General features: G+C 39.6%; 1 protein-coding gene and 1 long non-coding RNA gene across 2 annotated transcripts; both read left to right on the top strand.

The window, feature by feature from the left end:
• Nucleotides 1–10,507: 10,507 nt before the first annotated feature.
• Nucleotides 10,508–12,799, top strand: LOC122979341 (ladderlectin-like). Its single transcript, XM_044346700.1, has 4 exons — nt 10,508–10,943; nt 11,338–11,463; nt 11,600–11,699; nt 12,528–12,799. The coding sequence occupies exons 1-4, from the start codon at nt 10,923–10,925 to the stop codon at nt 12,596–12,598; spliced, it is 318 nt and encodes a 105-aa protein (XP_044202635.1). The 5' UTR covers nt 10,508–10,922; the 3' UTR covers nt 12,599–12,799.
• A 4,126-nt stretch (nt 12,800–16,925) lies between these two features.
• LOC122979131 lies at nt 16,926–19,443 on the top strand. The gene is made up of 3 exons (XR_006402802.1): nt 16,926–17,250; nt 17,420–17,764; nt 18,008–19,443. It is a non-coding gene; the product is annotated as an uncharacterized LOC122979131 (long non-coding RNA).
• The last annotated feature ends 4,016 nt before the right edge of the window (nt 19,444–23,459 follow it).

Here is a 23,459-nt window from a genome sequence, read left to right as displayed (position 1 = left end):
TGTTACTTGAGTAAAAGTGAAACTACCTCAGTGTAAAACTGCAGTAAAAGCAGTCTTCCATTCAAGACTTTAGAATCCAGGGTGATTGTTTCAGACTGTAAATGAAAGTTGAATGTAGTAAATTTGAGGAGCAAAAGTTGGGCAAGGCAACACTTATAAATCATAACTTTTGTTGTATTGTAAAATGTAAAATTCATTACCTGACTTGTTACATGTACATTTTCAAAAAAAATACTGTCGCAAATAAGTCCCAAAATGAAAAGAGAACCTACTTAAAGAATTTTCCCTTGAATCAAATTTTTAAACCTTGACAACAGATAATTCACTCACAAATCATTTATTATCTACATAATTATAACACTGGAGAAAGCATCTTTCCTTTTTTCTAGGCTTTTAGCAAACTTGAACACATCAAAATTAAGTAACCATTCCATTTCTTCATTGTCTGTAACCCATAATATTTCAGGGTTTTTTTTGAGTCATTTAATGTAAAATGAAATCATCATAGTATCTATAACACAGAGGAACATGGGACTGATTTCCTTCTTCTCCTAAATCACACATCTCATAACCTGAAATAATAATGGACCAAATTTTTTCAAACTTGTGTTTGACATGTGAGCTTTCAAGATCTTGTGCAGAGATAGTGATGAATGATGTTTTACTTTTTCATTATAAACACACTTGTAAATAGAGATAAGTATGCAGGGTCAGTCACTATAAAATCAAATGATAAAATGTTTACTGGAGGCCATGCACTCTTTTTTATGACTCTTCTTTCTTCCACACCTAATGATTTGTTATATCCTCCTCATTCAGTAAGAAAGGTCAGCACTCTGCTCTGCTTTTCCCAACACACCACATCCTGTAACTGGTAAACATTAATTAATTTGAATCTGAACCAGGAAACAACATATTGTACTTTGAATTCCACTATCTCTCTCTCCCATTACTGTAGTCAATATTTACAGTTTTATAATAATAATAAAAACAAGCATTACACTCATGACCGATCACAGCTTCCTGAAGGTGAGAGCTTGATACTCAAAAGATAGATTTTGAATGAAGCATCAACTTAAGTCTGTTGTGCTTACAGGCAAACATATCTAGGAAAAATGAAATGCAAGACTTTCCAAACCATTTGGGTGTTCTGGTAAATTCAACTTATCAAGCAAACAAGCAAACATTTCCCATTTACATTTGCAACATTAAGTCTATTAGTAATAGAGCACATACAGAACGTTGGTGCATGTGTACACAGAACACTGTCATAATATAACCTTTTACGCTGATATGTTGAACTTGTTAGCAAACAGTGGCATATTTCCACATCCAGCAGTTGCAGAGCAGCATAATCATTGAATTGGAGTTGTGTTTCTGCCCTGGTGAATCTAAGTCCAATATTCATTCTCTTTTTGCTCTGTTTTCACTGGTGTTGTTCACCAGCTAGTCTACAGCTAACTGTGTCTGTTTGCCATTTGGTGCTGAGCGGGTAGTGTACAGTGGCTGTTCAGAGCATTTTCTCTGAAAACAGCAGGAAACGAAAACGATGCTATGAGAGCGGTGAGACTGAACCAGAACAGTAAAATTGCAGCCAGACGACTAAACAATGAGCTGAAACTTGCTATAAAGCTCCGTAAAGCAGAGGGGACCTGCTGATAATTCTCTGTAGGTTCATCACTACAAGCCACATGCAACACATCACACACTGTCAACTCAGACATTGTTATTAAGAAAAATATCGATTGTAACCACTTTAACTTTAACCAGGTAGGTTTTGCACCTATACCTGACCAAAACATATCCAAGAAAAAAAATTGGGAACAGTTAGAAAGCATAGCAGACTAGATGGACTAACAATCATTTGATCCCCAAATCATGTTCAAAAAGACTGGTAAACTGGGTAACTTTCCAGCAAAATATGAGAATAAAAACATGAAAACCAGCTAAGAACCCACTCAGTCTGTTTCTACTGCAGTAACAGTAACATTCCCAGCGACCAGGCCTCAGTGTAGATTCTTGCTCTAGTCTGTGTATTCATAAACTCTTGAAAATGTTAACAAAACATCCTCAGACAATAAAAGATTGTTATTTCCTTATGATTATTTCCTTACGAAGTAGGTGTCTTGGTTCCTTCATTGACACAGTGATGTAAGAGTTACAGGAGCCATAGAGGCTTTATACCTTCCTTATTCCACAATGATCCTTCAGATGTGGACATAGTTACACATGTAACTACTGATGGGAAGGAATGACATGACCAAACAATATGACTTTGAGTCAAGGCTTTAACATTATGAGGAAATAGTTTAATCCTTTTTGTCACTCAATTTGAAAAGAAAAAAGAAAAAGAAAAAGAAAAGCATATCAAACTATTTTCTGACACGAAATACAGGTTAATATTAACCCTAGCCCTTCAACACTATTAACAACAGCTCAACATTGACAGCTCAGTTATACGTTAAAAAAAACAAAAAAAACCTCTGCTTTTATGCAATCTATGCACTCTATGCATTGCCTCTGTGCACTGCCTGTTGGCATCTATGTCCTATTGGACTTAGCTTTATGGTGCTTACTCATGTTGTTCTGTAATGACTAGATCCCTGCTTGTATTGTATCAGCTCTCAGATATACATCACCTTGGAAAAGCATCTGCTAAATGAAATTGTAAATTGTAAACTTGTAAATTGTATACGAAGGCTGTGTCCAGTCTATAAATAGGCACAGAATGGCCCACACAGAATGAGTCCAAGACAATAGTGTTCTGCCTACAATATGTGGGGTAATCTCCCAACTATTTTATCAAATTTAATGGTTAATTTAACTTCACTTAATCCATGTCCATGTAATTTCCAATCTCTATCTTTTGCAACATGAATATGAATTGGCTGCAAAATGATTGCACATCCTCTGTTAATATATCACATCCACTAATCTGTCAACAGTAGCCTAATCCTAAAGCCAAATGAATCAAACCTATACAGCACTTAGGCCTACAACAGCACATATCGAGGACTCTACCTATCTATTATAAAAGTTGATGTTGTGTTGTTGGCTTGAAGTTCCATAAGAGAGTTTTCTCCCACTGTTACACCAATAGAAATGTGGGATAGGTCAGGCAATGTGCAGTCTGTTATTGATTAATTGGTTGAAAATATGTCTACTGATAAAAGCTGCTAACAATAATTATCCTCTCTGGCAGAAAAAATTCCCAGTCGCAAGAAATAAAACCCTTGTAGCCTACATATTAACAGAACATAGGCTATGGTTTTGGAAATATTAACTGAATATAATAAATATCCTCACATGGCCACAGATCTTATCGACAGCCAATAGTTGCCTACAATAGCCTAATCGCCCTATAATCATAGTTAATGTAATCTCATCAGACATATTTACCAGAACGGAAAGATCCAACCATTAAAAATATCAAGCCCCAACTATAGAATAATAAATCGGTTATAATATATCCTAGTTTTTTTCATCATGTTAGGGTGGCAAGAAAGGAGTGTAGAAGTTAAAGCTCAGGACCACATGTCTTGTGTTTAATTCGGTAACCTTTATTTAAACAAAACCCTATTACAGGATACTATCTGTATCCAACTGTATCCATCTGTGTCCAGCAGTTGGCAGTGTTGTACCATAACACATATCTCAAACTTAACACTCATATATTTTCACATATTTTCTTTCCATTCCCTTTTGGCTGGACTGGCCACGAACCAGCCCTATAACTGCCGTTGTCTGTGAGTGAGTGCCTGAGCAAGTGAGTGCCTGAGTGAGTGATGAAGTTACACCATTGGTCAGTTGCCTCATGTAAACTAAATGCTCATACATAGCAGTGAAGGAATCGAAAGTCAAATTTCATTGAGAGGATATTAGGCACAACCGTTTGATGTGCTTAAACCTTAAAGGTTGTCTGCTTTTGCTTCATGGCCTGTTCATCCATTTTTGTGGCACAAGGCGCACACACAGTGTGAGATCTATGTTTGCCTGTGCATCATCCCCTTCATAATTTGCATCTTGTCTTGAATTAACTTTTGGAGGAGAGTGAATCCATTTTCTAATATGCATATTTATTGTTGCATATTTAGTCAAATAGCCTACAACTACATGGATGCAGTGAGAGTGCTTGTTGCAAAACCTGTCTTACCTGTAATCTTATTATTTGGGTTGTATTATCTAACCGGTGCTGTAAAGAAGAGATTTTTTTAGAAACAAAATAATTACACTTGATTAATAAACTTGATACTGGTTCACTCTTTGTGTTGGGGGCAAACATTGTTTGCGCATTGCACCTCTTGGCGCTGACACGGATTTAATTGCCCCAACCTGCTGCTATTCTGGCTAAAAATCATAGCTAAAAATATCGACAATGAATGCTCCTGGTTCACCTTTTGATAACAAGCATAATTTAAAATTGCCCTAGTTTTGCATTTTGTATTTTGGAGGTCGTGACTCAAATGCAGAGGAAACTCAGAATGCAGATTTTAGTATGCAGAGCTTCCTGCATTGCAAGGGCTTGGGAATTATTCATATGAACATGTGTAGTATTATGTCCAAAATGGACTATATTAAAGTCTGGGTGCAACAAACAGCCTGGTATTTTTGTGTTTTATGAAACATGGTTGTCGAACAAATGCTGATAAATGCTGATATGAACAGTAACTGGTTAACTAATATTTCTGATAATGTAAAAAAATATCTGCAATGAATTCAATCTCACACAGTTTATTTCTTCCCCAACTTGGCCGGATCCAAAAAATACAGGAAAGGCCACATTCCTAGATATTAATTTGACCAACAGACCCCAACATTATAAATCTAATGGTGTTTTTCCTCTCGACTTCAGTGCCCACTGCTCAACTACATGCATCCATGACACAAAATTACAAAGATCCAAACATGGATCACTGTCAAAAGGAATATTAAACACTTTTCTGAAGAAGCATTTTTGTCCTGATCTACACTTGCCCTTAGATTATTTTATAATGACATTTAATTCCATTGCAGAAAATTATGCACCTATTAAGACATTCAGAGTAAAAAGGGAAGCCCTTTAAGAGTCTTGAAATATTTAGTGTTCTTTGTTCTATTAATCCAAAAAAATCCACTAGGGCTGATCAGTTGGAGCAGAGGCTTGGATAATAGCAGCTCAATTTTTAGTTGATTGCTTGACTTATATTTTTAATCTGACTGTGGTAACAGGAAGCATCCCTGACATTTGGAAGACAGCCTACGTTTTACCTTTACATAAAGGGGGACAGTCCAATGAGCTACATAATTATTGACCAATTTCTAAACTATCATGTCTAGCTAACATATTAGAGAAACTGGTAAACAATCAGGTGACAACACCTCTAGGAGTGCCACAGGGTTCCATTTTAGGCCCACTTTTATTCATTATTTTCATAAATGAATTAAGTGAAAAAGTAATAAACAGCCGCCCAGGCTGTTCAAAACTTGCATATTGTTTTCTGTGCTATACAGCAAACACTGATTGATCTGAAATCGCTGTTTTATAGAAAATTGACAAACAGTATTTGCTTAAACAGTACTTAAAGACTTAGTCTGTATTTTTCTTATTGTTAACAAATCCCATGAAATCCAAAACTAACAATTAAAGCTGCAAGCACAGATGATCGGGCCCTCACACCTTCGCCTACGTTGCCACAGTTGAAGGGTTTTATAGCAGGTATGTCGATGTGTTCAGGCCTGGACTCTTATCAGATGTTGCACAAAGGAAATAAATATCACTTCCTGTGTCCACTATGTGGAGCAAGAGAACAAATGCTAATTATACAACATGTTGCTGTATATCATGTGTAGATCAGACCATGTAAAACCGGATGATGTTTGTCATATAAGGCTGACTTCCTGTTGTGCTATGAGTCAAAATTGACATGTAGATGTGTTCAGGCTGGTACTCTTATCACGCATGATAAACTTGGTGCAGGTTGGAAAATGTACATTACATTAAAGTTACAACAATTCCCTGTTTCATGGTGAAACATCGAAGTTTGCCGCATCACCATGGCAACAGTGTTCAATGAAAACTCAAGATTTTGATAACTTTCATCGCAAAGGTCTTTAGATGATGCCAACCAAATTAGTTAGTTAAATCTCTAGGAGTTTGTTAAAATAGAACGCCTGTAAATGGCAACAACTGCTAAAAAAGTACATTCAAAATGGCTGACTTCACATTGGACTTAAGGTGTGGCTCCAAGATGCTTTTTTGTGCATGTGGACATGATACATGTGCTGACCAAATTTTGCTCATCTATGTCAAATTTAAAGGTGGGGGCTTTGACCATGTATTTTTGTAGGGGGCGCTGTCAAGCCTTTTTGCCACAAACAAGCCCAAGACCCATATCATTTGTCAAGATTCGCCACTTCTGATGCATGTGCAAAGTTTAGTGAATTTTGTACCACCCCTAGCACCTCAAAGATGGTAAAAGTAATTAGGGGGCACTATAGAGGCAACATGCCATGCCCATGCCCATGCCCAATTGCAATATCAAATGAAATCAGTAGTTTGAACATGCTTGCTAAGTTTTGTGAGTTTTTGCGCATCCTAAAGGCCTCAAACATGTGTTTGTAAAATGAAAATTGACACATGAAATTCAAAATGGCTGACTTCCTGTCAGGCGAAAAACCAAAGCAACTTTGTTCCAAAATGACTGCTGACTTCCTGTTGTGAGTAGGTGGCACTATGAATATGACTCACTACTGACATGTAGATATGTTCAGGTTTTGACTCCACTCGAGCACGTGAAATTTGAGACAGATTGGACAAAGTCCAGTAGAGTTACAACAACTTCCTGTTTCATGGCGAAACATGGAAATTTACTCTTTCTTTTATTATATCTGTTACATGCTGTTCAGGTCTATGTGTCACCACTAGATGTGCCTAGTTATAAGGCACGAATAAGTACAATGTTGGTGACACTGCCAGATGTTCACCATCTCGGACAATTTCAGTTTATGATGGTCGATGTTGTAAAATCCTGTACATATTGGGTTGAGATGTTCTATTTTCTTGTTTTCTTAAATTAATTAATCCTACAGTGCTTTCTACCTTGAGTGTGCTCAAGGTAGAAAGCTATTGTTGCCCTATTTTCTCACTTTGGAGTTTATGAATCTGTAATTTCAGTTACTTCTCTATTTATTTGATAACGTTAGATTGCAGCACACCTCCAAAGTCATATATATATTTTCATTATCCTTGTGTAAAGGCACTGGTCGACTACGATGTCAATATCGATGATTAACAAATAAACACTTTATCTTGATGTATTTACATATTTGTTCCCTAATTGATCTACTCATTCATTTATTCATTATTACCCTTTCTTACTAATCCTACAATACCTCCTACCTTGAGTGGGAACCAATCCTGCCTTTGGACTACTGCTGCTCTGGTTGTTTACTCTGGGGTTTATAAATTTATTATTTCATATTTCATTTACTCATCTGATAGAGTCAGGGTGCAGGGCATCTCTAATGTAACATATTTTTATTACGCTCATGCAAAAGCACTGATTGACAATGATGGTCAACAATGATATTTGATGAGTATGCACTTTATTTTATTTTTATAGTTCTGTTTACTTATTTAATATCTTTTTTCTTTTTTTAAGTATTACTATTGTTATTATTATTAATATAATTATTATTATTAATATAGATACTGTGCCTTCCATCTTGATTTTGTAATAGTTTGTGCTCTAGTTTTTCACTTTGGAGTTTATGCATCTGAAATTATATTTTCTTATTGCTAATGATAGTATGCAGTGCATCTTAGCTATCAAATAAGATGCAAAAATATTTTCACTATCCTTATGCAACAAAGCCAATAGATTATGATGCCAGTATCGTAGGTTATTTTCGATAACCCTATGTGAGCTGTATGAACTATGTTGGGTCTCTCTCCATAAAGCTGCTTAATTTTGTTTCAAGTAAGAATATGATATATTCAAAGAATTTTCTTGGTAGGGGAGGCTGGTGCTGTCTCAGGTACAGCCAATTTATGACTTTCCTATTCACACATCTCCCTCTCCTGTCAGCCCAATCGCACCACCCCGGCCGTGGTGCCCCATTCCACCACCCCCAGAGACAAAGCGGGGAAGGAGGGAAGAAGGGTGATACAAGGGGCAGGGCCTTTAGACCTTTAGCCCCTCGATAATGCAATTCATTGCGGATAAAAAGAAGAGGAAGAAGAAGAAGAAGAAGAAGAAGAAGAAGAAGAAAAAGAAGAAGAAGAAGAAGAAGAAGAAGAAGAAGAAGAAGAAGAAGAAGAAGAAGAATTCCTTCAGATACAATAGGGCCTAGGTGCTTAGGCCCTAGTGAATTGATCCTATTAACAAGTGTTGCCTGTGTGTCCTTGACACACACACATGCATAACCCAATTTCAGTACTTTTTAAATCATCAGTCGCACAACAAGGAAGTGCTTTCTGAAAACAGATCAGAATTCAGGGTCAGATCTTCAAGTGCAATCCACAATCATCTTCCCACACACACAGTGAGTCATAAATAAACACCAGCACGTGCTGCCACACACACCCACACACACCAAAACGTGACTCACTGTGCTTCAGTATGTATATAAAGAGTGGAGCAGCCTTCTTTAATCACTGATAACTGAAGAACAACACCTGACATTTACCTGACAGGTAAGACACCTGCTGCATTGACATTTTCTGTCTATCCAAGCTTTTCACTCAGCGGAGCTTATGTTTCTGCTCTCTATCGGTATATTTATTGCCAGTTATTTTCTCCACACAGAACAATCTTTTGATCTCCATCATCACCATGAAGACTGTCCTGGTCATCTCCATTCTCCTCTGTGCTGCATTTGCAGGTCAGACACTTTAGACTTAACATACACCATCATCCATGTGGTCATGAGTCAGTCAGCAGTCCAATAACATTGTACTGTATGGTTACCCTGTGCACCCTGTATGTACATTTATGTAACATTATAGGCTCTTGGTTAGTATTGAAGGTTTGGGTTAATACACATAGAGATGGTCAGAATGTAAGATCTGCATATATCTGACATCAACATTAATATGATTCATCCACAGAAGCAGCAGTGGTGGCCCCGAAGGAAGAGATGGCTACTGCACCAGGTTCTCTTCAAATCTAATTCAACTTTTTTCTACAGAGTTTTCTATGTTTTTCTTATTTGTTATGTAACCAAATAAATGACCAAAATAGCTCAGTCAACTAGGATCCAAACCTAGAAAGAACCCAAATTTAACCGGTATTGCTGTCTTTCTGCTTGTTATCTAGGCGGGATGTCTGTTTGATATGACATTGAAAGAATCTGGAGAAAGTAAACAACAGAACAGAGCAACAGGTTTTTTTGACAGAAAAGTTAATTTAATTTACATTGTTTAGAGTTGTTTTGACTATTCAAGTTGTTCACTGATATATAATACTTAAAAACGAATTCTCCCAATGCAAGTTAGTCAGGGTTGTGTTAAGTTTGGACCCAGGGCCAAATGCTATGTGGGAAATCTGAAAGTGTAGATTTATCATCTTAGTTCAAATTCATGCAAGTTTTTAACCATGCTAGTGGGTTTGCTCTGGGGGGTTCTGTTGGTCCCTTTCTTTGGTTTATGACCAAATATTAGCAAAGCTACAAAACATTTCTATTAGCTTAAGCTGTACTTGATGTTTAGTGCTATTTAGCAAATGTTAGCATACTAACACGCATTACTAAAATGGTGAACCAGTAAACATTAGCTGACATCAGAATGTTAGCATGATAATGTTAGCATCTGGCTTACAGCACACTGTGCAAAAGTACACCCTCATAGCACTACTACACTCTTATCTCGCTCTAACTTACTTTTTGTGTATGACTCAGACTCTGGTGGTAATGTAGGTATTGACTGTGTTGATTTGTTTGTGATATGATGTTACCCGGACATCCTTGACTCAACAGAGATTGAGGAGAAGATGATGAAAGAAGAAGTTGTGGCAGAAGATTCTGTCCCTGTTCCCATTAACGGTAATCAAAATGGACATATAACTATATATTGTACAACACTGAAATACATATTTGAGTTATCAGTTCAACTTTGTCAAGTATAGGCTTCCTAACTGTTCCGCATTTCATTGTGCTATAGACAAATTTTGATTAGGTTAAATATATTTTTATAGACAAATTTGCACACGATTTGCCACATATCAAAGAGAAAACACACAATTTAGAAGACTTATGTAACCAACACATACTGTCATGCAATATAGGCCTATTATATATGGATAGTATCTTATAGTACATGTCAATTTTTATTGTTGTTTCTTCAAGAATGTAGAGTAGTTTTTACAAAAGTTTGATATATTTTACAGTAACTGCAAATATACACATACATACACAAATATAAATATCACTTTTCATTATATTGAGTATGTCCCAAATCAACTAAAACTCTCTGTTTGTGCATTACATGTGTTTGAGGAGGGAGCAGCACCTGAATGTAATATTCACTTATTTGTGTGTGAGGCTGTCATGGCAACAACAATGACACCACTGAAAGAGAAATTAAGTCATACAGCTTTCTCCAAACATTACTAATGTCATATAATGCTAGGATGTATAAATGAGCATACCGGTAATATCTACATGTGTTAGGGGCATTAACTAAAACCCATCTAGTGTTTACATCACTGCTACTATTCTACAAGATATGCAATATACATTTCAACACTTTAGGAAGAACTTTTTTTGCGGTTGTGTTCAAAGATGCTGTAGAATCTGTGATTAGCAATGAGCTTTTATCAGAGTAGCTCAGTCTGTTGAAGTAAAGTTCATATTCTCTATCCTCTGTCCCTGTAGCTCGCTTTAGCTTCTGCCCAGACGGCTGGTTCAGCTATGGCTCTCGCTGCTTCAAATTGGTCAACACTCCCATGAACTGGTACAATGCTGAGGTACTGCCACTGTAATACATCTATATTATTATTGAGAAGTCACCCTCATTGAGCTTGTACACACTGTGAACTAGATGAATGGAATTATAGCTTTTCCTCTCATTTGATAGACTTATTCATTCAGTTTAGCTATTTCAGAGCTTACCATCGATGCCACTGATGAATGTAACATATTCTAAAACTCAGAAATGTCTACTCTGCGCTAGCCTACGGCTAAAGGATAGTCACGGTATTTGTCGGTTAATCAGTCAGTGTGTTATCATCAGTCCATGAAAAGCTGAGCTTTACGAGTAAATCTTCACATTGAAATTGAAGAAAAATCGATTTGGAGGAAGTAAATGACTACTGTGTTGTGTATCCACAAAGATCCTGGTCTTCTTCCTCTGTCCAACAGGAGCACTGCAATAACTTGGATGCCCAACTCGCCTCAGCCACCAACCCCAGAGAGTACAGATTCCTCCAGCAGATGACAAATGCAGCCGGTCAGAGCATCGCATGGCTGGGAGGCTTCTACTTGCAGGTCTGAATTTATGAATAAATACCACCTTAGTCAGTCCAGATCTAGCCCAGGACCTGGTCCAAAGGGAATCTAGACTTCAGAGCAAATGAAGATAGTAAGATAATACTTATCCAAACTTGTGCTCTTTGTCTCTCAGGGCACGTGGTTGTGGATTGACGGTGAACGTTTGTATTACACTAACTGGTACTCCCAGGCCTCCTCCAGCAGCTACCCCTGCATGTACTTGCGCAGCACCAGTAAGTCCACCTGTTTGTTGCTGACTGGCTAAATGAGCTAAAGTTTTAGCGGTTTACTTTTACAACCCTGACTCAGCTGTTTTCTAATGTTTTCTCACAAGGAATATAACTTGTGGAAAAAACAGCTGTGTTTGGATTGGAGCAGGATTATAATCTTAGCTAATGTGTTGGTCAAGATAAAATTTGTTATCAGTTTAAGTGCTGGCTGGCTTTTCTGAGGAGGCCAACACCAAACATTGTACAATTCTACGTGATATTCGAATATAATATGAAATCTTCTGCGCTATTAATCAATAGCAGCTGTCCACGCTGTGCTGTGATGGATTCACTCACACATAATGGTGTAAAATTTATTAACTAAAAAAATTTAATTTTACAGCGTTCCTCAGCCTTGGCGTTGATTTAACACGTCTCTGAAACCTAACACGACAGTCCAAAATCTCCCATAGGTGTTTAATTGAGTTGAGATCTGGTGACTGTGAAGGCTATAGCATATGATTCACATCATTTTCATACCCATCAAACCATTCATTGACCCCTTGTGTCCTGTGAACTGGGGCATTGTCATCCTAGAAGAGACCACACCCATCAGGATAGATGACAACATTGTATTGATTTGCTTTGACCCTTCCCTCTAAGGGAACAAGTGGACCCAAACCATGCCAGCAAAATGCCCTGTAGGGGTCAAGCATTCAGATCTGTACTGGTTTTTCCTTTAATTTGTCACTTGTCTGTATGTTTTTGGTTCAAGTGTTTCAGATGCAATGACATCATCTGATGCATCAATTAAAAGTTTTTGTATTTTTCTCCTCTTTTATCAAATTTCAGATGGTTGGGGTAACAGCCAATGTTCCTATTCTTATCGCTTCATTTGTTCCAAGAGCCCATTTGACTGTTGACACAACATCGTAAACATCTGGGGTCCTGTGCTGGACCAGCTGCCATTTTTTCTGTTTAAAGCCAAACCTTTAAGTTTGTTGTATGTGTCTTAATGAATTACCGTTTTCCATTGTTTATTCTTGAAGTAACTTTTGTGTAAAAGCATTTATGTTTGTGATGGTAGGCTTTGTTTCTATAATAAAGTTGTAAAAGAATGAAACAATGTGTGATCTTTCTTTAAGAGCTTATTGAAAAGTGGCCATTCAAAATGCTAGCAGTCATTCAACTCAGACTTACAGAGGCAAGTAACCAAAAGTAAGTACATCTCAGAACAAGTACTTTCATCTGTGGTTTTGATGTTAAAAACTGTACAATAAATCACAGTAAATATAACTTTTCTTTAAGCAGCTACAGCCTGCTCAATAAAGATTGTACAAGGGGTAGGAGAGTATGACATTTTTCAACCTTCCCCAACAAGGTAAATAAGACACAATTTTTTTGACATGGGTCATTTTCTTTCTCCTCTCAAAAATTGGAGTTAACTTACTGGGGTTAGGGGGAATGCACAGGTCAGATGACCCATTGAGGGGTTGACCTCCCTTCTTTTTGTTAACTTTGGCTGGCCAGACATTATTTTATTTCACTTTTACTAAGTTAGTATTAAGTTGGGGTCACATATATTCTTAAATTAAAGAAAAAAACAAAATTGCTTTTCTACTTCTCCTTGACTCTGCAAATTATGTTATGGACTTTTCTTAAATTGAGCCTTTCTGGGGGTTGTAACAAATGTCAAACTGCACGGTGCTGTTATTGGGTTACACACACAATCATGTTTGAAAAATCAGCCTGAAAAAACAAAGAAGAACTGGTTTTATTATTTTTAGCTCAGTTATTCAACAGATGAAGACAGTTAAATTGAAAGTAAAATAAACAGAAGTTTTGTTTATTTGAAGTTTTTGCTTTATTTACACACTGCAAAGCTCAAGTTAGCTGGCTTCACTGAGCCTAACATTGGCCGTCCAGATAACCAGTATTGTGAAACTGGCTATCAACTAGCTGAGTCAACCTCTGAGTTTTCCTATCCAGCTATGAGCATGTTCATGTGAAAGAGGCAGGGTTTTTAATTACAAGCGACATCAGAACCAATGAAGTGTTTCATATGATATGAGATGCAACAGTGATACAAAGCACCTGTGGAAAACTTCTGCTTTAGGGACAGCAAAAAGTCATATTCAGTGAAGTAAAATGTAAACGATAGCCTGTTATCATACAACAGAATAAGAAGATGTAGTAACACTAGAAATAATTTCCACATGTTAAACGTAGGCTAAGGCTTAAAATATATGTAGAATACATGTATGAATTATTATATATGACTTAACTATAGAGTATTTTTGAAGAAACCATTCTGAATATGTCACGCACATAAAAAAACTTAAAAGTAATGCCAGACTGTTTCTGCTACCAAATCAAATAGTGGAAAAGTAGTTAATGACTGATGAGGTCTATCTGATCAACATTTTGCATTTATAATCATGGGAGCCAATTAACAGTGTGTGGATAGTTTTTCTAATAAAAGACAGTCTTTCGTGCTTATTTCTAGTTTTCATCACATAGTTGCCTCATGTTATTCTGAGCTGCAGTGATGGAATCAGAGTGTAAAATCATCCACACTGTCAGCTATCTCTCTGGGGATAAAATAAACTTTGCACATTTAAAATGCAACTAAAATCATCATTATGTATTTGGTGTCATAAACGATCTCACTGTTTGTTAGAAGATCTGTTTAAAACCAGAGTTGAAATAGAAAGCCTGGAACAATAAAATGTTTCTACTGACCTTTAAAATTGTATATCGCTTCTTTTTACCTGTCAGTTTATTGTAATTCAGGGCTTTTGTCCATGTCGGGATCCTCTGTTCTCCTGATCTCTAACCTCTTGTCATTTCAGAACTGTTTTCCCCCCACTGCCCACCAAGTGCTACCACCTGATCATCTGCCAGCACATCTGTTTCTCATTCCCCTAATCAGTCTTCTAGTCTACATACACCTGCCCACTCCACCACAGTCCTCTGCCTCTCTTACCTTTGTGTCAAGCGTTCCAGACAGTTTATCTACCTGCCTACTTTTCTAGTTTCTTGACCTCAGCCCGTTTATATTTGCCTATTTTGTGCAGACCTTTAGAGGTCATCGTAGTGTGCAACTTGACTAAGTACAGGGTGCTTCCCTGGGTCAGTTGTCTAGAGGCTACTTTGTGTTCATGTCCTGAATGTGTCACATAAAATAATGTTTCCTGGGCTGCACAGATTTAGGTGTATTAGGCGGGTATACTGGTATTGTATTCCCTGAAATGAGAAATGCAGGAATTTCCTGTGTTTCGGTATGATGGAGACATGGAAATACGCATCGTTCAGGTTGATAGAGTGAATCAGTTGCCTTGGTGAACACATTCCAGCACCCTCTTGATCATTAGCATGTGAAAGGGTCTGTCCATTATTGATTTGTTGAACGGGGATAAATTAAGAATGGGTCTCATCCTCCATGTCTTTTTCAGAACCAGGAAATAGCGGGATGCAATCTCTAGGGTTCCTCTGGGAACTGCAGTGTGTAGCCTCTGCTGATCAGCCTGGTCGTCCAGTTGTCGATTGAACATACACTTCGCCACTCTGAGCAATGCTCTGAGAGTGGGTGTACATGCATTCGTTGTGCTGTGGTTGCCGGGGAAATGAGCCAGGTCAGCCCTTGCCACCATTTTATGAGTCTGGGGGCTCTCCGGTGCAACCCATGGGGGGCTTGTGTCAAAAGGGCTGAGTGGAAGCCCCTGGAGGTTGATAGCACACAACCCCCCCAACCCATCACAGTCTCCTGCTCTGCTTTCTTGAAGACTCTTGGGGGGAATTGGACCAGGGGCAGGTCGGTGAATCCCTCCACCTTGGTGACGAGGACGTAGGTGGAGACAATTGCTTCCAGACTTCTCGGCTCTGCCGCCGTCCCTTCCTGATATTCCCTGATGGCAGGAAAATGAGGCCACAACAATGATCTCGTCTGGCCGTTTGGGCCAGCGGCAAATCCCTTTTCATCTTGTCCACGAAAGCAGCTTCCCGCCCTGGCAGCACTGCGAGATCTCTGTAGGTGGCTGCCTTTTTGATGATCTATGGGAGCTCGCGGAGGAGGCTGCCGATTGCCAGCAGGGAGGTTGAAGCATAGAAAGGGACCCCAGGATCCCCTGGGTGAGCACTCAGTGAGCTGCTGCTGAGTTCTGGGTCTTCTGCTGGAAGGAGGGAAGCTAGGAGCAACAAGCACGATTCATGAATGGAGGGGGCGGAGTCGTCTGACTCTGGCTTGTCAAACGTGTCCAGGATATCCAGAGCTAGTAAGTCCCGTACCAACCACACATCCTCCGCTTCAGCAGCAAAAGCATCTGCTCTTAGCTGCTTCTTGGCTTTAGGGAGGAGAGCATAGTACAGACACAGCAACTGTGGAGTGAGAGCTAGTGAGAGTCAGTGAGAGCCAGTGAGAGCGTGCTTTGGTCCCAGGCATGCTTCACAGCAGCTGTGCAGGTTGAAGCTCATGATGTAACCGGTCTGGCAGACCGGACACTCTCAGGTAGAAACACATTAACTAATGATATAGCTACCCTAGATGGCATTACCCTGGCTTCCAACACCACTGTAAGGAATCTGGGAGTAATTTTTGATCAGGATATGTCCTTTAACCACCTTTTTTAACTTATGTAATATTGCAAAAATCAGGCACATCGTTTCTCAAAAAGATGCAGAAAAAATAGTCTACGCAATTGTAATTTCCAGGCTGGATTATTGCAATTCCTTATAATCAGGCTGCCCTAACAAGTCTCTAAAGATTCTCCAGCTGGTCCAGAATGCAGCTGCACATGTACTGACAAAGACTAGAAAAAGAGATCATATTTCTCCCATCTTAGCTTCGCAGCATTGGCTTCCGGTAAAATCCAGAATTTAATTTAAAATCCTTCTCCTCACCTACAAAGCTCTTAATGGTCAGGCAACATCAGAATACGCTCCCAGAATGCAGGCTTACTTGTGGTTCCTACAGTCTCCAAAAGTAGAATGGGAGGTAGAGCCTTCAGCTATCAGGCTCCTCTCCTGTGGAACCATTTTCCAGATTCAGTCCAGGGGGCAGAAACCCTCTCTACATTTAAGAGTAGGCTTAAAACTTTCCTTTTTGATAAAGCTTATAGTCAGGGCCGACCAAGCTTGCCTTGGACCAGCCCTTAGTGAGGCTGCTATAGGCCTAGACTGCCGGGGGACTACTCATGATGCACTGAGCTCCTCTCTCCTCCTTTCCATCTGTATGTATTCATATACCATTACTGCATGTTACTAACTTGACTTCTTCCCTGGAGGTCTTTGTGCTTTCTCATCCGCAGGAAACCCCAGGGACCTGCCCTTGGCCATGGGGATGTCCTTCTCCAGCCGTTGTTGCTGTTTGTTGTTGCTAGTCATGTATTTATTGTTGTTGTTGTTGTTGTTGTTGTTGCTGTTGTTGTTCTGCTTCTCTGTGTCCCCCCTCCCCCTTTCTTTCTCACACTGCTCACAGTTTTCTTCAAAGACATACTTCCTGCTCTCTAGTGCTTGCAGCAGTTGCTGAAGAAAAGTGGGAGCTGACTGTACAGTCTTAATGCAATTTATACTCAAGGTGAGACCAGGAGTCTGGCCCATCCTGCAGGTGGGTGTGGACTAAATTTTCTCAGTGCTGCATGGGTGCACGAGGGATAAACCCACTAGCGATAGCCTTAGAGGGCGAAGCCTATAAGAAATGGAACAGTGTGTCTTCTCTTCTCCTCACTATTTCTCCTGTTGCATAGGCAAAGCCCCCAAAAAGCAATTGGCCACCAAGGCTGCCTGTAGGAGCACCCTGGCCACCAACCCTGTGAAGAAGCCTCACTGTTACAGGCTCAGTACCATGGCTCTGAGAGAGATCTGTCGCTACCAGAAATCCACCAAACTGCTGATCTGCAAGCTGCCCTTACAGCACGTGGTCAGAGAAATCGCTCAGGATTTCAAGGCCGACCTGTGCTTCTAGAGCTCCACTGTCATGACTCTGCAAGAGGCCAGTAAGGCTTTCCTGGTCAGCCTGTTCAAGGACACCAACCATGCCAAGAGGGTCACCATCATGCCCAAATACATCCAGCTTACCCGCTGCATCCTTGGTGAGAGAGCTTAAACTCTGTGCTGCTCCACAAACCACAACGGTTCTTTTAAGAGCTTCCTCTGTGTGCACTGATTATTTTGGAAAGATGAAATGTTAATGAAATTAATTTTTATCTCTCTTGATGGAGATTGTTGTATTAGTGAAGTACATTACATTTCTAGCAGGTCGAATATGTTTTTCATCACAGTTCAGGAGAGTCTCTAGTGTGGGGACCTCAGGATTGCTTCTCTACTTTTTGCAGATGATGTGGTCCTGCTGGCTTCAACACACTGATGGTTTGCAGCTGAATGTGAAGTGGTCGGAATGAGAGTCACCTCCAAGTCTGAGGCCATGGTGCTATGCCAGTGAGGTCAACAGGCAGATCAATGCAGCATCAGCAGTAATGCGGGCATTGTACAGGACCACTTTGGTGAAGAAGGAGCTGAGCCAGAAGACAATGCTCTCAATTTACCAGTTGATCTACGTTCCAACCCTCATCTATGGTCACAAGCTTTGGGTAGTGACTGAAAGAATGAGAATTCAGATACAAACAGCCAAAATGAGTTTCCTCCGGAGGGTGTCTGGGGTCAGCCTTGCAGATAGGTTGAGGAGTTCGGAGATCCAGGAGGAGCTTGGAGTACAGCTGCTGCTCCTTTGCGTTGAAAGGAACCAGTTCAGGTGATTTGGGCACCTGATGCCTCCTGGAAGCCGCCCTCTGGAGGTGTTCCGGGCACGTCCAACTCGTAGGAGGGTGATGTGTAGGTGTCCTTACTCAGTCTGATGCCACTGACCCTTCATGGGTTGCAGAGGACTGCAGCAGAAAATGGATGGATGGATAGATACCAGATTATACCAGATCTTTGTATAGGACAGCAGAATTAATTAGAGGATTCTGATGTTGAGGACTCAAGGCCATCAAAGAATTGATCTTCTTATGTATTGGTGGAACGTCCATGTCAATATCCTCTATAGCTAGCTTTCCATCCAAATGTAGTGCAAATTTGAACCACAATCTGATTTCATGCTGGACACAGCGTGACTAGTTTTCTACACAACAGCAGGGCACAGGAAAGTTTGTTAGCTTGCTGAGGGGTTTGTCGGTGTACAGCTCACTGTGGCTGCTTATGACTTCCATTACTCTCTGCAAAATTTAAAACTGATCCGCTGTCAAAAAATAATGAAAAAATGACTGCTGCCTTGTTTTGTAGACGCATTTTTGATGAACAATCTAGCCTTGGTGTCAAATACATTATGTTTCCTGTTATTGCTTAACAATAAAAGTACTAACTAACCCCCATGTTTTGCCAATTGAACACTTAATGTGAAGCAGCAGTAGTTGAAAATGGTCGGTTTGCATTTAGCAATAACTTAACAGTAAACAGTGAGGCTGATATCAGTGAGATCCAGTTATCAACAGAAACACTGTTAGCTCGTGTGTGAAGTCAATTTGAATAAACTCAGCAGCTAACAATGAAAGTGACTTAATGTTGAGGTAATTAATGAATGTTAGACAATTATTGACCAATGAACATGTCGATAATGCCTTAAATGGATAAAAAAAAATAACGTCTATCTTGTCACAAACACTGATGTACTATGCATATGTAAATTCCCCAGTTAAAATTGAGGGAAAGACAGAAGTTCAACCTCTTTAATTATATTCTCATTTTTATAAATTTGGTGATCCTGACTTTTTATCTAGCACCACCATGTGGTCAAAACCCAACAGCTCATCAGCTGTACAATATTCTTGTGAGTTGGTGAGAAAAGACAAATTAAGCTTTATCTATATGAATAAACAAATGTGTTTGAATAACATAAAAACATCATGTAGGACTTCTACAGATGCTTATCACATAAAATGATTAAATACTCTTTATTGTAACTCATTTAAAATGGGTATAAATGAGATCCCAAACAGCATAAATAGCATAACATAGCATTCTTTCCTACATTTTCAATATATTGAAGCATATACAGTATAATGTCGGATACAATGATAGTCTTTCAAAGGGATTAATCCTGGCATGTCGTGCATGATGCTGTAATGACTGGTGTGATGCAGCTCTGACACATGACATCTGCAGATCTGCTATTGACTCCAGAGAAAAACTGTTAAACTGTGGTGTAAAAATGCTGGTTATCAGTCTGCTGCAATACCACATCAGCACCTCTGAGTGTCAGTGTTGCTCCACTATCTCTACATTCCTGTGCCACAGAATTACCGTAGGTTGCAGTTTGGGTTATTATTACATCTGTACATATTTCCAGCCTTCTGTAGACTTGTGTTAATGCAACAGATCTTTTGCATTTTATCTTTATATGATAGAAATTAATACTTATGAGCGAATTAAGTGATAAAATTAAACTGATATTGAACAAATGAAATTATTACACTCTCATACTAGTGTAATTCATTTGAATACATTGTGCGGTTGGTTTTCTTTATGTGTATCCAATAATATCCCATTATAGTTTTCTTCAAATTATTTAACTTCACAAGGCCTCATGAATGAAATTTACAGAGCACACCATAAGAAATGAGCTTGAAAAAGTTTGATATGATTAAAATGTAATAAACATATGAACAAGTAAAATATGTAGGGGCAGATAGGCTGACAAGGTTTCTACCATATAATTTCACTGTAGTAAACACATTAACAAAGCAACATGGGCTGGGCAGAATGTCAGCCTCAGTTTTGTCCTCGGGACAAAGGATGTATGTACTGTATGTGTGTATCTGATGATACAGGATTATTGTTTATTCAGAAACTTTTCTTTCCTCACATTCCTGCTTTTGTACAGTGTTTCCATAATGTTCTCCATCTGTACATGACACAACTCAGCAGGCCTTTTACGAATGGCTCATCCTGCTACACAATGTTCTTGTAAAGTTGTTAAAACATCAGTATGATAGCATTGTCATTGTGAGAATGTTGCCATGCTAGCATTTACATTTAGCCTTACACAGCCTCACAGAGCCACCAGCATGGCTGTAGACTACTGGTCTCCTTTCTTTAGAAATCATGGCCAAAAAGGGTTGTTGCATTTCCGTGCCGTTAAAAATAGTCATTGCAAGGCAGACAAAAGATCTTCATCCTGTCATTGGTCACATATTAAGTGTGTAAAAGAAGAGAAGAAGTAATTCTTCAGAGGGGAATATTTTGAATACATGTAACCTCCATTGCTGGGTCTGTGTTGTGTGTATATGTGTACTTTTTCTTCTGGATTACAAGCCAAAATGAGACAATATGTTGTGAAGATATGTTCAATAACTACAAGGTACTTAAAGTTGATGGCAGAACTTATTGCAGCTAAACTTTGGCAGCAGTTCTTTAAATTCCATCAGGCATGACTGTCTGTGTGGTGCCTCTATTTTGCATCAGTTTCCACCACTCATAAAGAAGGCAGAGAAAGAAACAGAAAGGTTTCTTCATCAACTGGAGCCTGAACAAAAATGTGACGTATGAAGTACTTGGTTCAATCTTGTCTTTTCTCATTGTTGTTCTCTGCCTGCTCATATAGCCAAAAGCTGAATGCAACTATTCCATATTGTTCATTCAACAGTCAAAGCATTTCCAGGGGGGGATTCTTCCTCAAAGCACTCAAGTTAGCAGGAAAGATGAAGGAACAGGTGGTTTACAGCTGTCTTGAAACAAAGATTCAGATTCCGAGCCAGGAAACTATGTCATAACACCTCCCTACATATGCTCACGTGGCCATTGATGTCATTATTAACACCACAAGCCTGTCTATCATGAAATAAGCACTATAATATTTGTATTTACTCTAAGTGAAATAAAAACAATAACTGTAGCTCATTTTTTCCATTGTAGAGAGCACTTCCAACCAGCTTACTGTGAGAATGGATTGCTCTTGCACAGACTTAAGTTGCTGGTGTCTGAGATGGAGCTTTGGTACAAGTATATCCATAAAATGAAAATGTTACTGGGTGTGATACAGATTCAGTGACCCTCCATCCTAAGCGGGTTGTCTGCTATTTCCCTCTGCTTTCCCCACTGATACCTGACACTGGAGTGGAAGCTGCAGGATAACGGTGTGCTCATCTGTGCCGGAATGTCCTTGACTCATGTAAACACAGTGAATACAGATGATGTTGTGGAGCAGCCAGCCAAGAGGGGAGGAAATGCAGTAGTAGACAAGCAACATGAAAAATGGTTTTGATCATAGACCCTGTGAGTAGCACGGTGGAATATTATAATACCAATTCAGGGAACCCAGATAGCCTACCTGTAAAATCAGCTCCTGTATTGTTTCCCAAATGTGTGTCTCTCACTGTACCCTAAACCCTCTCTGTGGTTGCCATGATCACATAGCAGGTCATGGCGGAAAGTTAAAAAAGTTGAATCCTCATGATATTCGATGGCAGCCACACAGAGCTGTGTACGTTCATGAGAGTGGCAGCCTCTCATTCAGTCTGACTGCCCTTCACCGTCAGGCCCATTTGCACTGGTGTCGGCAACACGTGCACTGAAACCTGAACATATGGAGGAACGTTATGTTCAGCGATGAGTCCAGATTCTGCCTACAGCAGTTGGATCGTAGGGTCAAAGTGTGGAGAAGACGTGGAGAACTCTATGCTGATTGCTGCACCAATAGAGTAACATCTTTTGGTGGAGGCAGTGTAATGGTGTGGGGCAACATCTCCCTCACTGGAAAAACGAGGCTTGTCATCACTGGAGGCAATCTCAATGCAGAGAGATATCGAGATGAGATTCTGCAACCAGTGGCAATCCCATATCTCCACAGTCTGGGACCGAACTCTGTCCTCCAAGATGACAATGCTCGCCCCCACAGAGTGGACTACTACCTCCAGAATTTGGGAGTGGAGAGGATGTGATGGCCTGCCAGCAGTCCTGACCTCAATCCCATTGAACACTTGTGGGATCAGCTTGGGCGTGCTGTTCGTGCCAGAGTGACCAACACAACCACTTTGGCTGACTTGCAACAAATGCTGGTTGAAGAATGGGATGCCATCCCACAGCAGTGTGTGATCAGGCTGGTGACCAGCATGAGGAGGAGGTGCCAGGCTGTTGTGGCTGTGTATGATTCTTCCACACGCTACTGAGGCTCCTGTTTGTTAAATGAATAAATTGTTCAATTTCCAATATGTCTTGTTCCTTCAAACTTCAATCATCCAGTCCACCAAACACCAAACAATGTCAATGGTAGAATAAGCTGTTTGGCATTGGCAGAGAAGATTTGGCATATTTTTCATGGGCGCAAGCCCCATACTCAGCTCTGCTGCTCATCCCACAAATGCATGTTCCTTACAAATGTGGCACCATTTAAAAGGGAAATAAACAGGCTTTCCAATAGTATAAGATTTATTGCCAAGAAGCATTGTTACAAAACAAACACAAATTTCCTTACTTTTTGTGCTATGTTTATGATGAGCCAGGCAGCATGACATAACAATAAAGCTACACCCAGCTAAACCCAGTGTTCATCAAGCTGGGTCAATGCCACATGGTGGAGCATCATTTGAGGAAAAGACCATGGTGTGTGTTTTTTAAACCCCACAGCACCACTAAGGGTGTTTTTTTTTCCAGGACAGCTTCAGGTTGCGCCTGACACAGATAAGACTAAGTGAGGTTAAACCCATGGGAAGATGTTCTGGGGTAAGCTGAAAGAGGCTTATTTCGGTTAATCAAGACCAGTGGTAGTCTGTGTCCGTTGGGAAAAGGGAAGTT

Source organism: Thunnus albacares, chromosome 3 (assembly GCF_914725855.1).
Source record: "Thunnus albacares chromosome 3, fThuAlb1.1, whole genome shotgun sequence".
NCBI lineage: Eukaryota > Metazoa > Chordata > Actinopteri > Scombriformes > Scombridae > Thunnus > Thunnus albacares.
This window is presented reverse-complemented; position numbering and strand designations above follow the sequence as displayed.